At 37.2% G+C, this 17,137-nt stretch overlaps 1 protein-coding gene across 1 annotated transcript; it reads left to right on the plus strand.

Moving 5' to 3' along the window:
- Positions 1-4,281: 4,281 nt before the first annotated feature.
- LOC116805403 (cytochrome P450 307a1-like) lies at positions 4,282-14,284 on the plus strand. The gene is made up of 2 exons (XM_032737027.1): positions 4,282-4,687; positions 12,806-14,284. The coding sequence occupies exons 1-2, from the start codon at positions 4,282-4,284 to the stop codon at positions 14,113-14,115; spliced, it is 1,716 nt and encodes a 571-aa protein (XP_032592918.1). The 3' UTR covers positions 14,116-14,284.
- Positions 14,285-17,137: the final 2,853 nt, after the last annotated feature.

The raw sequence follows: 17,137 nt of genomic DNA on the forward strand, positions 1-17,137 counted from the left end.
TGTCCCTTCAAGATCAGCACAAGTTACTCACACCCTTAACTTAAGAATTTAAATTTAATTCCACTATTTTTAAGCTAGAATCCCCAAAAGTACAGTACTTATAACTGCAGTTAAAGATCGCTAAAAAAATACAATTCCCGCCCAAAATAAGAACAATAGCTTTTTATTTAATTATATTATTTTCGCACGGTTACTCCACACTCAAAAAATCGGGAAACCCTATATCTACTGCAATTTCAAAGGTTGAGTCACTAAATTTAAAAGGCACGGTAATGAGTATTCAATGCAATTGTTATTATTATGGGGATTCATGCATTGCGACCTGTAAGATTATATCTCTTCTATCAACAACAATTCCTGCACGAATACAAGAATTTTTCTCGCGTTGAGGGTTTTCATGTGTTTTGGCTTCAAAGTTACTACGTTTTTCCCTAGTTAAGACGATGCAATCTGCTAGGATGTGCTTTGAACATTCTTCCTCATTTCCACAAAACATGCACACTTCGCCACTGAAATTACCTAGGGACTGGCACTTCTCTCCGGAAAAATTTATGGCTGAACACAGAATCATCTTATTTAAACTCTAATTAAATACACAGCGTATACAAAGTCGCAATCCCTGAAAAATAAACTGGGAATGACCAACTAATCAACCAAGCCAGTGGAACATCTGGTATACCCAGAAGTCCACTGGAACTAAAGACTACTCTAAGTTATCTTAACAACAGCATAATTGATGATTTTGAGAAAAATTTCGTGGTAGGGAAAAAAAAAAGAGAGACATCCCAAAGACCTTTAGACTCATCAGCTTAACATCGTTTTTACTGAGAATGTTGGAAAAGCTTGTGGACTACAAAATTAGAAGCCCTTTGCTGAGGCAAAGTCCCCTGCATCCAACGTAGCACGCATATAGAGCAGACAGTTCCACGGACACAGCACTTTACTTGTTGCGTCAGTTGATAATAAGGAAGCAGTAATGTGCACCTTCTTAGATATAGCCGGTGCCTCTGACAAGATATCATATGATGCGATCAAGGCTACCTTTTCGAGGAAGGTCCTGGATAAACCACGGCATCAATGCATGATATTATTGTCAAGGAAATATCTACTAAAGGATGTCGCCAAAGGGGTATACTGTCCCCACTACTCTGGAGCCTGTTAGTAGACGAACTAATCAGTAGACTTGCAGCAGGAGTATTCAATATCATAGGACAAGACAAATTTGAAGAATCGCTCTGTGCTCTTAGGGCTGAAAATAACGAGTGACGTAAAAGTCATCGGCCCCGAACATCAAAGTCACATTTGTCAGTAAACTTAACTTTGGCACCCATGTGCAGAAAACGATATCAAAGTGCTCCGAAGCGCTTTATACGTATGGTAGCATAGCCGAAAACTCATGGAGTACATCATCATAATGAGATGGCTATACCAAATGGTACTAAGGCCCATGCTGACCTAGGTAGTGGTAGCATGGGGGATAGGGCGTGACTGATCACCGTGCAAAGACAGCTGCAAAAGTTTCAGTGAAAGGCCTGCGTACAATGATATCTGCAGACGGAGTTGGGGGCAATCACATCCTAAGTCAGAAAGACACCCAATTTCTTTCGGATGAACATCCCCTACTGATGCAATCTAAGGATGAAATTTTAGCTGAATACATATTCGAGCAGAATTTCTCAGTTCATATGAGTAGTAAAAGGGAATGGACGACTTTAGATGAAGTCCACGCCATGAAATCGCGCGTCATAAAGTGGTACATCGATGGATCACTTACCCATCAGGCCACAGTCCTTGCAGTGGTGGTCCTGGGATATCCTACCAAGAATCCCTGGAGACGCACACCATCACATTTCAAGCTGAGGTGTGTGCAATAGGGAGATGTGCGGATTTCACTCTGAAACGTAACTATCGGAACACGGATATAGCCATCTTATCTGATAGTCAAGCAACAATGCAAAATGCCCTAAAGGGCTCAAAGATAACGTCAAGAGTAGTTTGTGAGGTACGATCCAAGCTTGAGCAACTCATCGGGGAACGAAGCGGCCGATGAACAAGCGAGAATGGGAGAAGAGAGGCCCTAAGAGAAGCAGAACTATTTTGTGGCTATAATCATAAGCGATTTAAGCAGGTAATAACCACTGGGAAGAATAGGCTTAGGATACTCACCGGTCTATTGACAGGACATTGTAGACTAAGAAGTCATCTTTCTAAACTGGGTATTTATAGTAGCGAACTTTGACAGTTTTGTGAAATCGAGGAAGAATCCTTTAAGCACATCCCAGCAGATTGTGTTGACTTAACTAGGAAAAGATGTTGTATCTTAGGGATGCATGTTCTGAGCTCTAACGAAATAGAAACCCTCAACCCTACAAAGATTCTTACATTCGTGCAATAACTGGGGTTGATGGAAGAGCTATAGGCTCAGAAGGGGGCATAAAAAAGATCAGTGCATATACATATGTATCCCAACAATAATAATAAAAGTTATTCTTCTAAAATTTGACTGCTACTAGAATTTTCCTGCATCGTTGCGAACGACACCCAGCAGCGAAAACATCCCATTACGAATGCGATTCGTTATCAACGCTTTGTAGACGGAGTAGCTTTGAATCTATACTACAACCCCGTCCAATTTTTCATAAGCATGGCCGATCTTGTACAGAACCCTTTCCTCATACAGCATTACTTTGTAATTCGGAGCATCAAGCGGAAGACTCTACAACTCCATATATAGATATATTCAAAATACACAACGTTTAATATATGTACAAATTAATGGCTTATTCCATGACATATAACAATTTAAAGTGTAGCATTTATGTGTATAAAGAGTGGTCATTCCCTAGTTCGCTGTTTGCAAATTACTATCGATCCTTAGCCCGATTCGAAGCCCAAATCGTCATGACTTTTTCCTTGTACACTTGGAATATCTAATCGTTAGCCTTTTTGATCTGACTAGGTGTCGTCTGGGTATCCTCAATCCTTTGAATAAATGATGGACCATTTTACACTTCAGATATTAACTAAATTACTCCTTTTAAGCTTAAGATCTATACTATCCTAGTATTGCACTATGTCACACTAAGCAGACAATACATAGAGTTGTCAAATCGACTAAAAAATTACTACTTGAAAAATCAGATTTTTTGTTCATGGTATCATTATTTCGCTTGCCTTCGTTTTTATCTGGTAGAGTAGAGCCCCATCCCTTTATTATAATCACACATTCATTACACACAAACCTCGTCTACTAGAGAACGTGTCTATGTAGTCTATTAGTGATACTAACACAGGTTCAGAGCAAGGTAAACTTAGCCGGATCCTTTCGGTGCCCCAAGAAACTGGAGATCTGGCCTAGCCGACGCCACAAAGAGTTAGCAGGGAATTTTGTCACTAAAAAAAATTAAAGTAAAGCAAACCCACTAATCAGTAATATTTTAAAAGAAATCAAGTGAACACACTCGGACTGACTCTTCGTCTAATTTTTTGAATGCCATTAATATTTTAATATTTGAATCTTTTCAACAAGTTATCGGATATATAAAAATTGAAGCACCATTCGACCTACGTGTAAATATGAAGCAAAAATCACTTCCCACTTTAATATTTTAACAACTCTAATATTTTTCTTTTTTTTTACATTTTGATCGATTTCAAAAAGAACACCCAGGAGAAACATTTGGCACCAGTCTAAGCTTTAATCGTATATGGACTTAACACAAGACACAAATACATGTGCATGAAGCTGATACATATTTATTTAAATAAACTTATAACTGTATACATGTAGTGAATGTGTGTACATAGCCACATATGTACAAACGTATGCAAATTGGTATAAGTATCAATACCTAATATCTCAGAAATTTTGTTTAAATTTTGTGGCAGTAGCAACTTTCAGATGAAGGTATTACACATATGTAGACATATATATGTACATGTGTGAGGTGTGTACAAACTCTTTTAAATCAAAGCATGCAGGAACTTTGTATAAACAAATATGCGCATACCTATGGATGTTAATATATACACACCAACATACAAATACAGATACATATTTATGAATGTACTTGCTCGCTGTCTGACTTCGACTTCGACTTAAATAAAACGTAAGAAAGACGGTTCTTTGAAAAGCAAATAATTTTCGATCGAGTCGCACAAGCATTTCTTGTTATTTGGTAAAGCTATAAAAACACAATAGCGACGCGATTTTACTTAGTTGAGATTATTAATAGAAAAAGTTTAATTGGTTTAAAAGAACAACGCACAAGTTTTATTAAAATGTTCACCTTAACGATTTACTTGATTTTCGGAATGGCTTTATCAGTTATAATCGCCTCATATACTTCAATAATTCGTGATTGCAAACGAAAAACAATAACTAATACCGGAGATTCAAAATCTGAGCCAATTAGTCGGAAACTAGTTCAGGCACCAGGGCCACGTCCTTGGCCAATAATCGGAAACTTAGATATACTTGGCCGCTTCAAAAATCCATTCAGAGGATTTGGAACATTAACTAAACACTATGGCGATATTTACTCCTTGACTCTTGGCCAAACGCGTTGTCTTGTAGTCAATAACTTAGATTTAATAAGAGAGGTACTAAATAAGAATGGAAAGTTTTTTGGCGGACGACCTGATTTCTTACGTTATCACAAACTGTTTGGAGGTGACCGAAATAATTGTAAGTCTTACTTTAAATGTGTCATTTTTAAGCGTTGAATTCATTAAGTGAAAAATGTTGAATTAAGAAAATGTAAGTATTAAAATGTAAGAACTTTTCTACCGGAGTTCGGCGAAATCGTTTGTATAACTGCTGGGAATGATAATGATAATGATACTCCCTATCATCGTCTTTAAAGAAGTTTTAAAAATCTGGTTTCTAAATTTTTTGATTATGAATTATATTTTTTGGCTATCCCTTAAATTGTGAGAGAATTTGGTAGAACTACTTATTTTCCGTTCATTGAAAGAATGGTCAACCTATGCATCGCTTAAACAATAAGCTAAATCAATTTTTCTCAGATTGCGGGTCGTGAACAGAATTCCTTTCTGTCTGAGCAGATTTAAAATGATTGATCTAAACTATTGTTTAGATTATATATTATAGTAATTAGATATTGAATATTTTTTTTTTAATTTTAAGTAGAATATTAGCACCAATTGAATACCAGGATATACAAATATGTTTATACCAAGAACACACTTAATGTAACTAATAAAGCTGTAATGAAGTTGTACAAAAGTTTACAACAGGCAGAAGGGCTCATCTCCAACCATTTTGAGATGGTTAGTTATGACCCTCAGTTCGTCCGTCCAGCCGTCTCAATGAACGTCGACCTAAGATTATCGTTCTCGTTAGAGTGGCCGAACATTTCCCCCCTTTTTTAAGGGTTACTCTAGCTATCCAATTGTGTGGGACACATAACTGTAATGGTTCACAGCATCAGGTACATCGGGCGTAACGAGCTGAGTATCGGCGGGAGTTTAGCGTGGCCGGTGCCGATCTTTCAAAAGATGGGTCTATCAAGATACTAACCAAATTGTCTCTAAAAATCACAGTAGAAAACAGGTTGTTTAATTAAATTTTCAAGCCTCTAGACATTTATATATATTTGTTTTTTATATATTACGAGACACTTTTACCTTTTTACCAGTTACTATTGTATGTTGCCCTTTATCTTGATAGGGGCTTTATTTCAGATACCTAAACATTAAAATTGAAACTGCAAACTTAGTAAAGCGCATCATGTTATTTTATTTAGAACACATCATCAAATACCTTACTATAGTCAAGTAGTGCTAGTAAGGTTGTGTTACCATCGTCCAAATGCTCTCTAATTTATTCAGATATTTTTAAAATTTAGACAATGTAACTACTATATTTCCCGAAGTCTGACTGTGTTTTACTAATCAATGAATTGTCCATGATGAATGACCATAATAGGTCCATAGGTCTAAATTCACCTTTTAATTTGACGATTGCGCCGATTTTGGATATCAGCTTAATATAGTATTTCATCGCTTCAACTCCAGATTCCCACAATCCACCCATGTGAGTACACCCCGGCGAATAAAGTGCCAGACTCTGCTATCTTTTTGTTGCTGTTGTTGCTACTTCTGTACCTGAGCTTGCAACTCGGTCATTTATTTGTCATCTAGCATACCAATCGCTCGTAGATCTACGTGATTACCAGGATGCGCAACTGCTCCATTATTTTCAGCCTTGACCAGTTGGCATTGGACATCTCGCATCGCAATCAACGCCTCCACTTTTTTTCAGTTCCCAGAAACTCTCCAGATTATCATTGAATTGCGGTGTAGTGGGATATTCCTGTCTCAGTAAGGTTTGCAAACCCGACAGATTTGATCGATTTTCCCCAAAAAAAAAACATCACCTTCGAAGAAGAAATCGTCAATTTCTTCGGAATTAATGCCCAAAATTTAAATCCGTCCGTGTTGCTCAAATTGCGTTTTATATCTTCTGTCTCCGCTTTGCATGACTTGAACATTTCTTTTATCATTCTCTTTTTGCGTTGTAGACGGCTCTATTTTTAGCAGCTGCTTCTGCTTTTTCGACGTCATATTTACTTAAGTGTGTTTGTTTCACAGTTCTTTTGTAAGATACAGAACATGCCTTGCTTTTCTAGAAGGAATATAATATAATTTCAGATTCGACGTTTAAAATCGAGCTTTGAATCCGGCTCGAAAGACCAAAAAATGTTTGACACTCGTATAGTGTGTAGTCAACACGATGAGACGATTCTTAGCTCTGACGAACAGGTCTTTATCTTATTGTAAATTCTTAACCCTAAATACATATGTTTCTTATATAATACAGCAGCATGTAAAGCGACCCTGAAGTCAGCCTGAAGGTCATACCCTTACCCTACACTGGTTAGAGCGTCACCTGCTCATACTTGACTGACACACATAAAATTAAAACTACTATCTCAATTAGTACCTATTGTAAGAGATATCAGCGACTTGACCCTGAGTAAAAATAGGTAAGGTGAGACTAGGTTTGACGGTTGCCGACCAAGGTTGACACACTTATACCATTTTTGGCCCGGATCTTACAACATTTCTATGGCAGTCATGTGAGCAGGAATCAGGGGGTAAACCAGTCAGTTACAATTATAAATTTCGACAAAGAAAGTGTGCCGGAGGCTCTACTTCCTTTTCGTCTCTGCAGCTTCTACGGAAATCATTACAGGGTACTTGCAGCCTATTGGCATGAATACCCTCTAACCAGTCGTCAATTTTAACACGAATTACTGCAAAGCTGTGTATGCTACTTAAACTACACAGTTTTTTCGTACGTTTACTATTTAAATTGAGCCAGCTTTGGCGTGCTATGCGACCACAGTTGACATTTAGCGAATTGTCATTTGATCTGAGTCTATAATCTTTACTCTCTGATTTTAAGCTTATAGGTAGCCAGAAGCACGCATATACCTCCCTTATCCGAGAGGATGGGTAATAGTTTCTATCTAGCTCTTCAGCTCTACATTTGCCTTCCACATTATGGTGCCCAGGCACCCAGTTTAGTCTAATAACATGCAGATTGGCCATCCCGTGTAGAAATTTGCGACAGCTTGTTACCGATATCGAGTTTGACGATATCGCACTGATAGATTTAATCACTATACTTATTTAACCTGGACTAACCTTAGACCTCTGGTACTTCTAGTGAGTAAACAGAACATTGGAATAATTTACATCCACATTATTATCACATTCTACACTTAGCTTCCCAGCACCAAAATACTTTATTTCCTTCCAGGCTTTACCAGAGGATAAATTGTTAAGTTTCTGGCAGTATAACTTGCTTTAAGCGGTGCCTATAATCTTATTGACCACACTTCTCCGTTCATTAAATTCCACACTTGACTATCTACGGTATGTGGGTTAGGTTAAGGCGATTGTCGGCAACCGCCAATTTCGAAAATTTCCCCTTTTGTCTTGGTTGGATATCGGTGAGATCCATTATTTCTGAGAAGAAAGAACATCCCAGAAATTTCTTCTTCTTATTCGTCCCGAGAACTTCTGCAATAATCACCGCGAGGGACAGCCCCTGTGGTCGCATGGGGACCAACCAGTCAGTGTACAGTGATAGCTCGAATGCGCAAGATATTACAAGCTGTGATTGAAATCCACTTCTTGTTTGTATGCGGTTTGAAATTTTTATGCGCAGCCTTTCCGGAAGTAGAGAAGAGATAATGCCTTGCGAGGTCCGCATAGCAGTTTCCCTCAATTTCCCTATAACCAGTGTCCCAAATAAGGTGAATGTCAAACTGTTCCGTCATTTCATTAAGAAGAAAGCAACAGCTTTTACATTTTCCGAGTTGGGTGATATTGAGTCGATCTAATAGCAGCTTGGCTGTCTACAGAGTGTTTTCCCTACTTCATAAGCATTCAGCAGAGTAACTTCTTCCTTCAAAACACTTCAATGATCAGGCAGCCTGGTGTAATGATTTAGAAAAAGATGCTCAGCGTAGACCAGTCCACAAACTTTCCAGTCTTCCCTTGAACCATCTGTCTTTATTTATATATCCATAATCGACCCCGGGATTTCACTTAGCCATGCCTCCCTGGATGGAATAGACACATGGCAAGGTGTTTTTGAGTATATTGCAAAAATGGGGTTCAGTTCCAATCGGAATTTGCGGGAATCTCATTAGGATCTTCGAGTTATTTTTTCATTAATAGTGTCTGAGGCATCGCCTTGACATAAGAAAAATAAGAAAGATCACTACTTTCATTTGTGTCAGTTCCTCACCGCATCCTACGATGAGGTGGATGTTGTTGACCTCGCCGGCAGTGACGCCATCTCCCTTAGGAGCAGGTGTGGTGGATCATTCTAGTCATGACCCATGCAGGACAAGTTGAGTCTCAGGGGCCATTTCGGCATTCCATGTTCAAGAGTAAGGGGGCATCGGGTGCTGCTTGAATGTGATGGAAGTTGACTTGCAAAATGGTCGAGAACACTCTGCAGGTTCGCCTCCACCATAATGAAGTCGTCATCCAACTCCGTCAAGGTATCCTCATAGGCACCAATAGTCCTAAGGCACCTTGCCAGAGCACTCTTGTCCTCCGCTTCGAATTACCTCGTCCATAGGCATGCCGTGGAGCTCATTAACCACAAAGCGCCATTTGACGATTCTGACGATCTGCATTGCCTCTGTGAAGAACGCCGATCTCTTATTGCAAACGATCAGTTCAGCGCAACCTTTAGCCAAGTCCATATTTAAGATAATGAATTAATAAATAATTAAAATTTACTTCATATTGGCTATAGTGATGTATGCTAATGAGACCAGATCGACATACATGTTGTCAGACAAAATTTGCTATGATAGGATCTCCTTGCTTTGACGTTAGCAGGTATTAATCTGCATAGTTTTCTTTAGCATATACGCATATTGAAATTATCTTTAAAGCGGTACTGGCATCAGTATATGTATCCCTAAGATGATTCCTATTAAATAAGTTAATATAAGATAAAAAGGGAAATGTTATTAAATTGATTAAAAAATTGATGCTTGTGCTTAAAGATCCTTCAAACAGTGTCATGTTTGCCACCTCGCTTAAGGACTGCTTGTTGGCTGTGGATTCACAGAGTCTATCGGCATGTACCAGGAAATCTTTAATTCATACAGAGTATTTGCAGATATATATACTAATATTTACTTACGTTTGAAATCCTATGAGTATGGATTTTTTATCTGCCTTATAGACGAAAATCACACCTCTCTTTTTATTTTAGAAAGTAACGTATTTTTCGTAAAACCTGACGCAATTCTAAATTTAAAGGAATACAATTTTCAAATCCCATTCAGGGATTAATACAATTTTGCACAAAGCTTTTAAGGCCTCTGACACGTTTGTACAACAACAGTCTCCACAGGAGCTTACCCCGTCGGTCGTAACCGACTCCGAAATACCAGCTGATAAGGTAGCAAAGAACAGAGTGGGTGCAGCCAAGAAATACTGTCCAAGTTTGGCTTTCAAATTGCGATAGATATAGGCTTTTATGAATTTTAGAAACTGGAGTGGGTGTGGCTGAAAAAATATAGAGAAGATTCCTAGTAATCTTCCCATCAAGTTTGGTAACATTATTTTATCGATTTACACTAACAGGTGTATCGGTTTGAGGAGGCAGAGTGGGCATGGCCATCCAATTTTTTTATCGATCTATTATATGATTTTTGAAGAAGGTAACCAGCAAGTTACCTTCCAAGTTTGGTCACTCTATCTTTGAAATTGTGGGAGATATACGGGTTTATCGACTTAAACTTTCCGAAATATCGGCTTGAGCGATTATGAACGCAGGTATGGAACTGGATGTAATAATGTCATCTGTTCTTAAAGGCGGCTACCAGTAATATACGTACCAATTTTTTTTTTTTAACTCAAATGCTGTGTTAAAATGCATATGTCGATCTTTGAAGGACACCGCCAACAACGTGCGTTCCAAATTTGGTGACTGTAGCCTTAAAATTGTGGGAGATATGTGGTTTTATCGATCTGCAATTATCGACTTTATCGATTTCATGGCCCCCAATTTCTACACTTTGTCTGACGCCTGCACAGGCCAGTATATGTTCCAAGTTTCAACTTTCTATCTCTAAGGATGCCGAAGAAAGTTGCGTTCATACATTATATAATACCTTGTATATCAAAGTATAAAAATATACATTAAACTTAACAGTTTTTTATGAAAAGAATAAATAATATTTAATAATTGGGGCGCTGTACTTTTCTGAACAAATATCAGAAATTATTGAACATTAAATATGTTTTTTTAATCTAAATTAATCAAATTTCCTTAACAAATTTTGATAGCAATAACAAAAAACAAAGAATAAAAAAAATATCAAAATATATATTTTTAATTTGTTCAGGCATATCTTAAGCACTGTTTTCAATAATTTCGTTCATATAAAGAACCCTTTGCTAAACACCTTTCAGCAACGATTTCAATAACATCTTCCCTAATTTAATCACCGAGTCACTGAGAGGCCTGGAGGTCGATAATCTTTCATCGAGTCATATAGATCAGATACTGCCATGCAGGTCAGTAGGGGCGGAGTACTCTCACCTCTCTTATGGAACGTAGCAATAATCGAACTTCTCCCAACCCTGTGGTGTGGCTACAACGTTATTGCATATGTTGACAATGTTGCTGTAGGTTGTTCGGCGCGCTCGTGCTCAGTGAAATATCGAATTGAGACTTGGGGCCGTTGATCTGTCGTTATTTTCGACCTGATTCCCTGACGCTTGGCAAATTTCAATCTTTGTTCTCTCCATCTTCTGTAGTATACATCCAGTAAGCTCAAAAATCAGTGCAACTCTTAAAGTTCGTCTTGCTTTACAAACATTTTTACTTACGTTTTACAGAATATTATTTTGGCATTGGGATTTTGCTGTACGATATGTTGCCAACCGATTTAATTTTCTCGCTTGCCCGACGAATTTCTAAGTTGCTTCCATCATTTGTCTCTGAAAAAAGAATTGAAGCTTTGCCCCTCGAACAATTCTGCCGCTTTCAAAGTCAGTCGCTTTGAATTTGTGCTGAACCCATTTTGTTATGACCATTGAGGTATTATATCGAGGGTGCTTCACTTGTCTTTCTTATTCTGCATTCGTTTGCACATTGGGCGAAGTCCTTCTTGTCCTTTTAAAGTAGAGATCTAAGGTATCCTCAAAAGACTTATCAATTAAAATGGAAAAAATTGTGTAGAAATCACTATGGTCCCCCAAGTCAAGATCTTCAATGCAATTTCTTTACGATCCATCTAGATCTTTCGCCTTGCCAATATCAATTTGATTCATACAACTTAAAATGGCCTCTTTGGTTTGACAATAATGGAATGGCAGGAATTATTTGATGCAATCACACTTAATTCCGATTTTCCCGTCATGTATTAGTCGTAAAATTCATGCTTCAGCGAAAATTGTGAGAATATGTAATAAAAATAAACAGTGATCAAAAACAATTTTGCTGCTTTGTCAACTGCAGTGCACAATTTGGAAAAATAATAACAATAGACTGGATTTCTCACAGTCAAAACAATCCAGCTTATATTCAATAGTTGTAATTAATTTAATTTAAATATCGTAGACCAATTATGGTTCCTTTTGAGAGGCAGACATGCCTCAAAACTAAGAAGAAGTCTTCCGTTAATCATCCCCCTAGACAAGCTCATAGCCATCGCCTCACACGCTTTCATTTCCCTGAACCAATCAGAAATGGAATGAATATTGCATTTCTTAAGATTAAATGAGCTTTAAATTTGGAATATAAATTCTCCTTTACCACTCGCAGATCAAATTTATTTTAGTTTATCGATAGCTTCCTCAACATCAACAATATTCGTATACCGATCGAAATGAAGACCAAATAAGTCTTCCGTCCGGTAAGAATATACCTTGGCATAACATTGATCAACTGTTGAGGGATGTTAATATTTGACAAGCAACCTTATGTAATTTATGTCTTAGTTTAAATATCTAAGAAGTCCACTATTTATAATGACTTGGGTTCATGTTGTTTGGTGGTAAAACAAGTTAAATGTGAACAGATCGATTTACTTATATATGAGAAACTGTTTTTTCGCAATGTATTAATCAAACCTACCATCAACAAGAGAAGTATTTATAATTCGATATATATCCCGTAAAATAAGAAATAAATTTAGCTGCAAGCACGCTGATTCCTGTATTTATGTACACTATAAAATATGTTTTTACAAATAATGTATTACATCCTTGCCATATGTCTTTCCTTCTTACACAGCTCTTGCACTTTGCGACTGGTCACTGCTACAACAAAAACGGAGAAATTTAGCGAGACGACACTGCTCCCCACGTGAATCGTCATCATACTTCAAAAAAATGTCGCGTATTGGATGCAATGAAATTACTATTTTAATGCAAAAGTTGAAAACGGTCATCGAGCCTGGCAAAGCCTTTGATATAAAACCTCTTTTGCTTACAGCATGCGCAAATATGTTTAGTCAATATATGTGCTCAATGCGGTTCGACTATGAGGATAAGGAATTTCAAAAAATAGTTCACTTTTTTGATGAGATTTTTTGGGAAATTAATCAAGGGTGCGCATTAGATTTTATGCCATGGCTTTTACCCTTTTACGCTAAACACACAAAAAAAATATGTCATTGGTCCACCACAATTCGTAAATTTATTTTGGAGCGGGTTATCAATCAAAGAGAGTTAAACATTGATTTAGACGGACCGGACATCGACTTCACAGATGTACTTCTCAAGAGCCTTATAGAAAATAAAAACGTGACACGCAACACGATTATTTTTATGCTAGAAGATTTTATAGGTGGGCACTCAGCTGTAGGAAATTTAGTAATGTTATCTCTTTCGTATATTGCCAAGGACCCTGTTATTGGGAGCAGACTTCAGTGTGAAGTCGATTTAGTATCCAAAAACGGTCAACGTAATATTACTCTATTTGATATGGACAAAATGCCTTATACCATGGCAACTATTTTCGAGGTTTTACGGTACTCATCTTCTCCAATTGTTCCACATGTAGCGACAGAGGATACACAAATATCGGGTTTTGGCGTTACTAGTGGAACCATTGTATTCGTTAACAATTATGTGCTTAACATGAGCAATAAGTACTGGAAGAATCCTGATCAATTTCAACCAGAAAGGTTTTTAGAAGAAAACTTGAACACTGGGTCAATATCATCGAAATGTAATAACAAGAGAAGATGCTCAGAGGAATCAGATTCAGGCATTGAGTTTGAAAAGGAAGCGATATTAAATCATTCTTCCGAAGAAAATCCAAATATCACGACCAAGATTGATGAAAAAACTATTCACGTGAACGCTGAGCCAAGAAAATTTCAATTAAGAAAAAATATTCCTCATTTTTTGCCATTTAGTATTGGAAAACGCACTTGCATTGGCCAAAATCTAGTGCGTGGGTTTGGATTTGTTTTGCTAGCCAATATTATACAAAAATATAATATAAACTGTGCTGATCTTTCAACAATTAAGATTCAACCGGCGAGCGTAGCATTACCTGCAATCTGCTTCCCCTTAGTATTGACACCAAGAATATAATATTCGGAGGGAACAAAAACTAATTAAAACATGCATTCTTGCTAGCTTAAATTATTGTAGCCATAAGCCTTATGTAATAACATGTATAAGTAAAAATATTCTGGACTTATTTCGAATTATTAGTAATCCATGTACACACACTTAAACATATTTAAATATATAATCGAATATTAAGGAAACAAATTTTTAATATCTTAGCTGGTTTCGTGCTTCACATAACGATATAATTATTATAGACAACTTATAGAAATGATAATAAAGAAAATGTTTCTTATATTTTGTACTCAAAATGAAGGTGAAAAGCTATATTATCTTCTCATTTTTAGCGAAAAAAAATGTTAACTTTACACTTATTGAAACATGTGCAGTTCATAGTTTAAGTCTTCAAGTACTGGTCATCTGTAATTCCATTAAGAGTTTTTCCAAAGACTGAAAACATGTAATTTTTCTAAGTATTCAATAAAGATATCAAATAAAATAAAATAGCATCACACAGACCATTTCATCCATAGAGATTCCAAACAGGGAAACCACGAAGTGTCGAAGGTATCTGTCCCAAGCTTTAAGAGATTTCTTAGCCATCCTACCTGAAGCAGCCTGTCTCTTTCGCTTTTAGCATGGGTGGGTACAAGAGCAAAGTCCGGTTAGGACTTAGATGAGCATTCTGCCTTGGTGGCTAGGTACCACCCAAGTGCAAAGGGTTTTACCAAACCTGTACGAACATTCTTCAATTTGGTACAGATATTTATCGCTTACCGCTTCAGTATTGATATCGTGTCGCTAGATGTTTGATCTTATCATCATCTCGATTTTACAGTTAAAATTCGTGACTGAAATCAGGACGTTGGTGTTACCAGACATCACCATTCAATTAACCTTTTTTTATAAAATAAAGCTCCACAAACAATTCGAAAAATTGTTAAAACTGTTGTTTTTATCTTAACACACCCTCTATCCTAACTTTACGTAGACGCATTCGATTGATCTCTAGAAACTACGGATATCTAAGAAATAAGTATATATATGCTTTCGAAAACATTGGAAAACTCTTAATTATTTGATTATAAAGTTTGCCACGTTGCTAATTTTAAAAATACACAAATTTGGTATCTGTTGGCAAATCAACAATCGATAAAAAATCGATAAAATAAAGTAAAATAATGCTTATCCTTCAAATATCGATTATTAAGTTTTCGCATAAAGTCTAGAGTGATAAGTCCGAAGTACTTCTTGCGGCTATATGCTGCTCGCCGCGCTTTGTTTGGGCAGAAGATGACTTAAAAAGCCTCTTGGGAGATCTTGTACCCAAGTTGCACAAATATCGCAGAAGACTCGCTATTGCCCTGTGGTTGTTGTCTCATATTGACTTTGACTGATATCCGAACAGATAGAGTATATTTTAAAAATTTTGAGTACAAATTGTCTGATAACAGAAATGCCTCTTGAAGCGCAATGAAAATATTATTTCCCTGCTTGACACTTCCATGGGATATCTCAAGTTCTATATGTTCACCATAACTTCGGTCTCTCAATGCCTATGGAGTCCATCAATCGAAAATGATCTTCTTCATAAGTCAGTCAACCAGTTTTGCAATGCTTATTAGTAGACTCAAACTCGGGAACTTGTGAGTACCAAAATAATAAATATTTTTCAAATCAAAATTTTTCATACAAATTTCATCTTTCGACCAGGAAACTTTTTAATCCGATGATAAATTCGTTGAACTCTTAATTTTTGGGAAAGTTGTTATCTAATGATAATTAATATTTTAATATTTGATATGGAATAGCTGTGCGATTTAATAATTAATATTTTAGTATTTGATATTGCTAATTTTCAGAGAGTGTTAATTTACGTGTAATTTTTACGGCATAAATAAAAGCATTTAATTGAATTACTATAAACAATAAGTTTGCTCTACAAATTAATAGTATTTTTACCAGAATAAAATTGGCAACGGAACCGCATGTTTATCGATTAAAATTCAGAATCGGAATCAGAAATAATCGTCGATCCCGTTTCCTGCGTTTGTTTCTCCCAATATTCTTTGTGGCATAGCATATCCACCCTTATTTTCTTGGTATCTGCTTCTTTGCGTGCTCTGCATCTCCAATAACATTCATATTACATAGTGTGCACATGGGGCTTGCACCATGTCTAAATCTATGGAGGTACGAGGGATAGCACCAGTGACCAGTCAGAAATTGGGTTAGGTAAAAGTATCGTAACTTCCTGTTATTGAAGTAGCTGTCAATAATCCTTATTAAGTGTGGTGGTATACCTAATGATATTAGTGGGTCCATTTCGCAGAGTTACCACCTAGCCATCTGCCACCCTCTATGATATTCCAGGCACGTTTTGCAAACGTATCAATGGCGTCTATCGTAGATCATGCCTTCTGAAACCCGAATTCGTTAATGGAGAGGCCATCTGCGTCTATCACTGCTCCATGTCTGTCGAACGCATTGCCTACCAAATCAAGCAAGCGTATAGGGCGATCAGTTCCCTTTGGTGTCAGATTTTGCTGTTTCCAACGAGTAGAAAACAGTCCCTCATTCAGGCACTTGTTGAAAACCTTATTGAAGTATTCTGCATGCGAGAGTTGTCCGGTGCTATGGACCTTGCTCGAGTAGCAGTACAGATCTTCAGTGGACACCGGTTGTAGCGTTTCTGTTACGTTGACAGGCAGCTCCGTTGGGGAAGCAACTCTAATACTGTTTGCCTAAGAAGACTTTTCCTCGTGGAGCATGATCTAAATGCGTATGGGCTATTCATCATTGTATATTAGACCCCACGGGTCTGAGTCCGCAGTTTCGCCAGCTGTTCGATATTTCTACTCTTGTAGATAGGAAGCTAGTTTTTATGGCTGTCCCTTTTAAGTGACGTTTGGTATTTCTTTCTGGCATCCAAGTATTATTTCCGTGCTATAGTTGTACCATATTTCTAACAGGAGACAGGAGCACCGCGTCGAGATCCCGTTCTGGATTTTTTGCAGCGTCACCCGTAATTCGCATCATAATT

The sequence above is a fragment of the Drosophila grimshawi genome, unplaced genomic scaffold (assembly GCF_018153295.1).
Source record: "Drosophila grimshawi isolate 15287-2541.00 unplaced genomic scaffold, ASM1815329v1 contig_311, whole genome shotgun sequence".
NCBI classification, from domain to species: domain Eukaryota; kingdom Metazoa; phylum Arthropoda; class Insecta; order Diptera; family Drosophilidae; genus Drosophila; species Drosophila grimshawi.

What these genes read in the sequence shown, in the direction of transcription:
- LOC116805403 (XM_032737027.1), top strand. Translation starts at nt 4,282, where the DNA reads ATGTTCACCTTAACGATTTACTTGATTTTCGGAATGGCTTTATCAGTT. An exon ending in TGGAGGTGACCGAAATAATT is followed by an intron (nt 4,688 to 12,805) that starts GTAAGTCTTACT and finishes CTTCTTACACAG; the next exon opens with CTCTTGCACTTTGCGACTGG.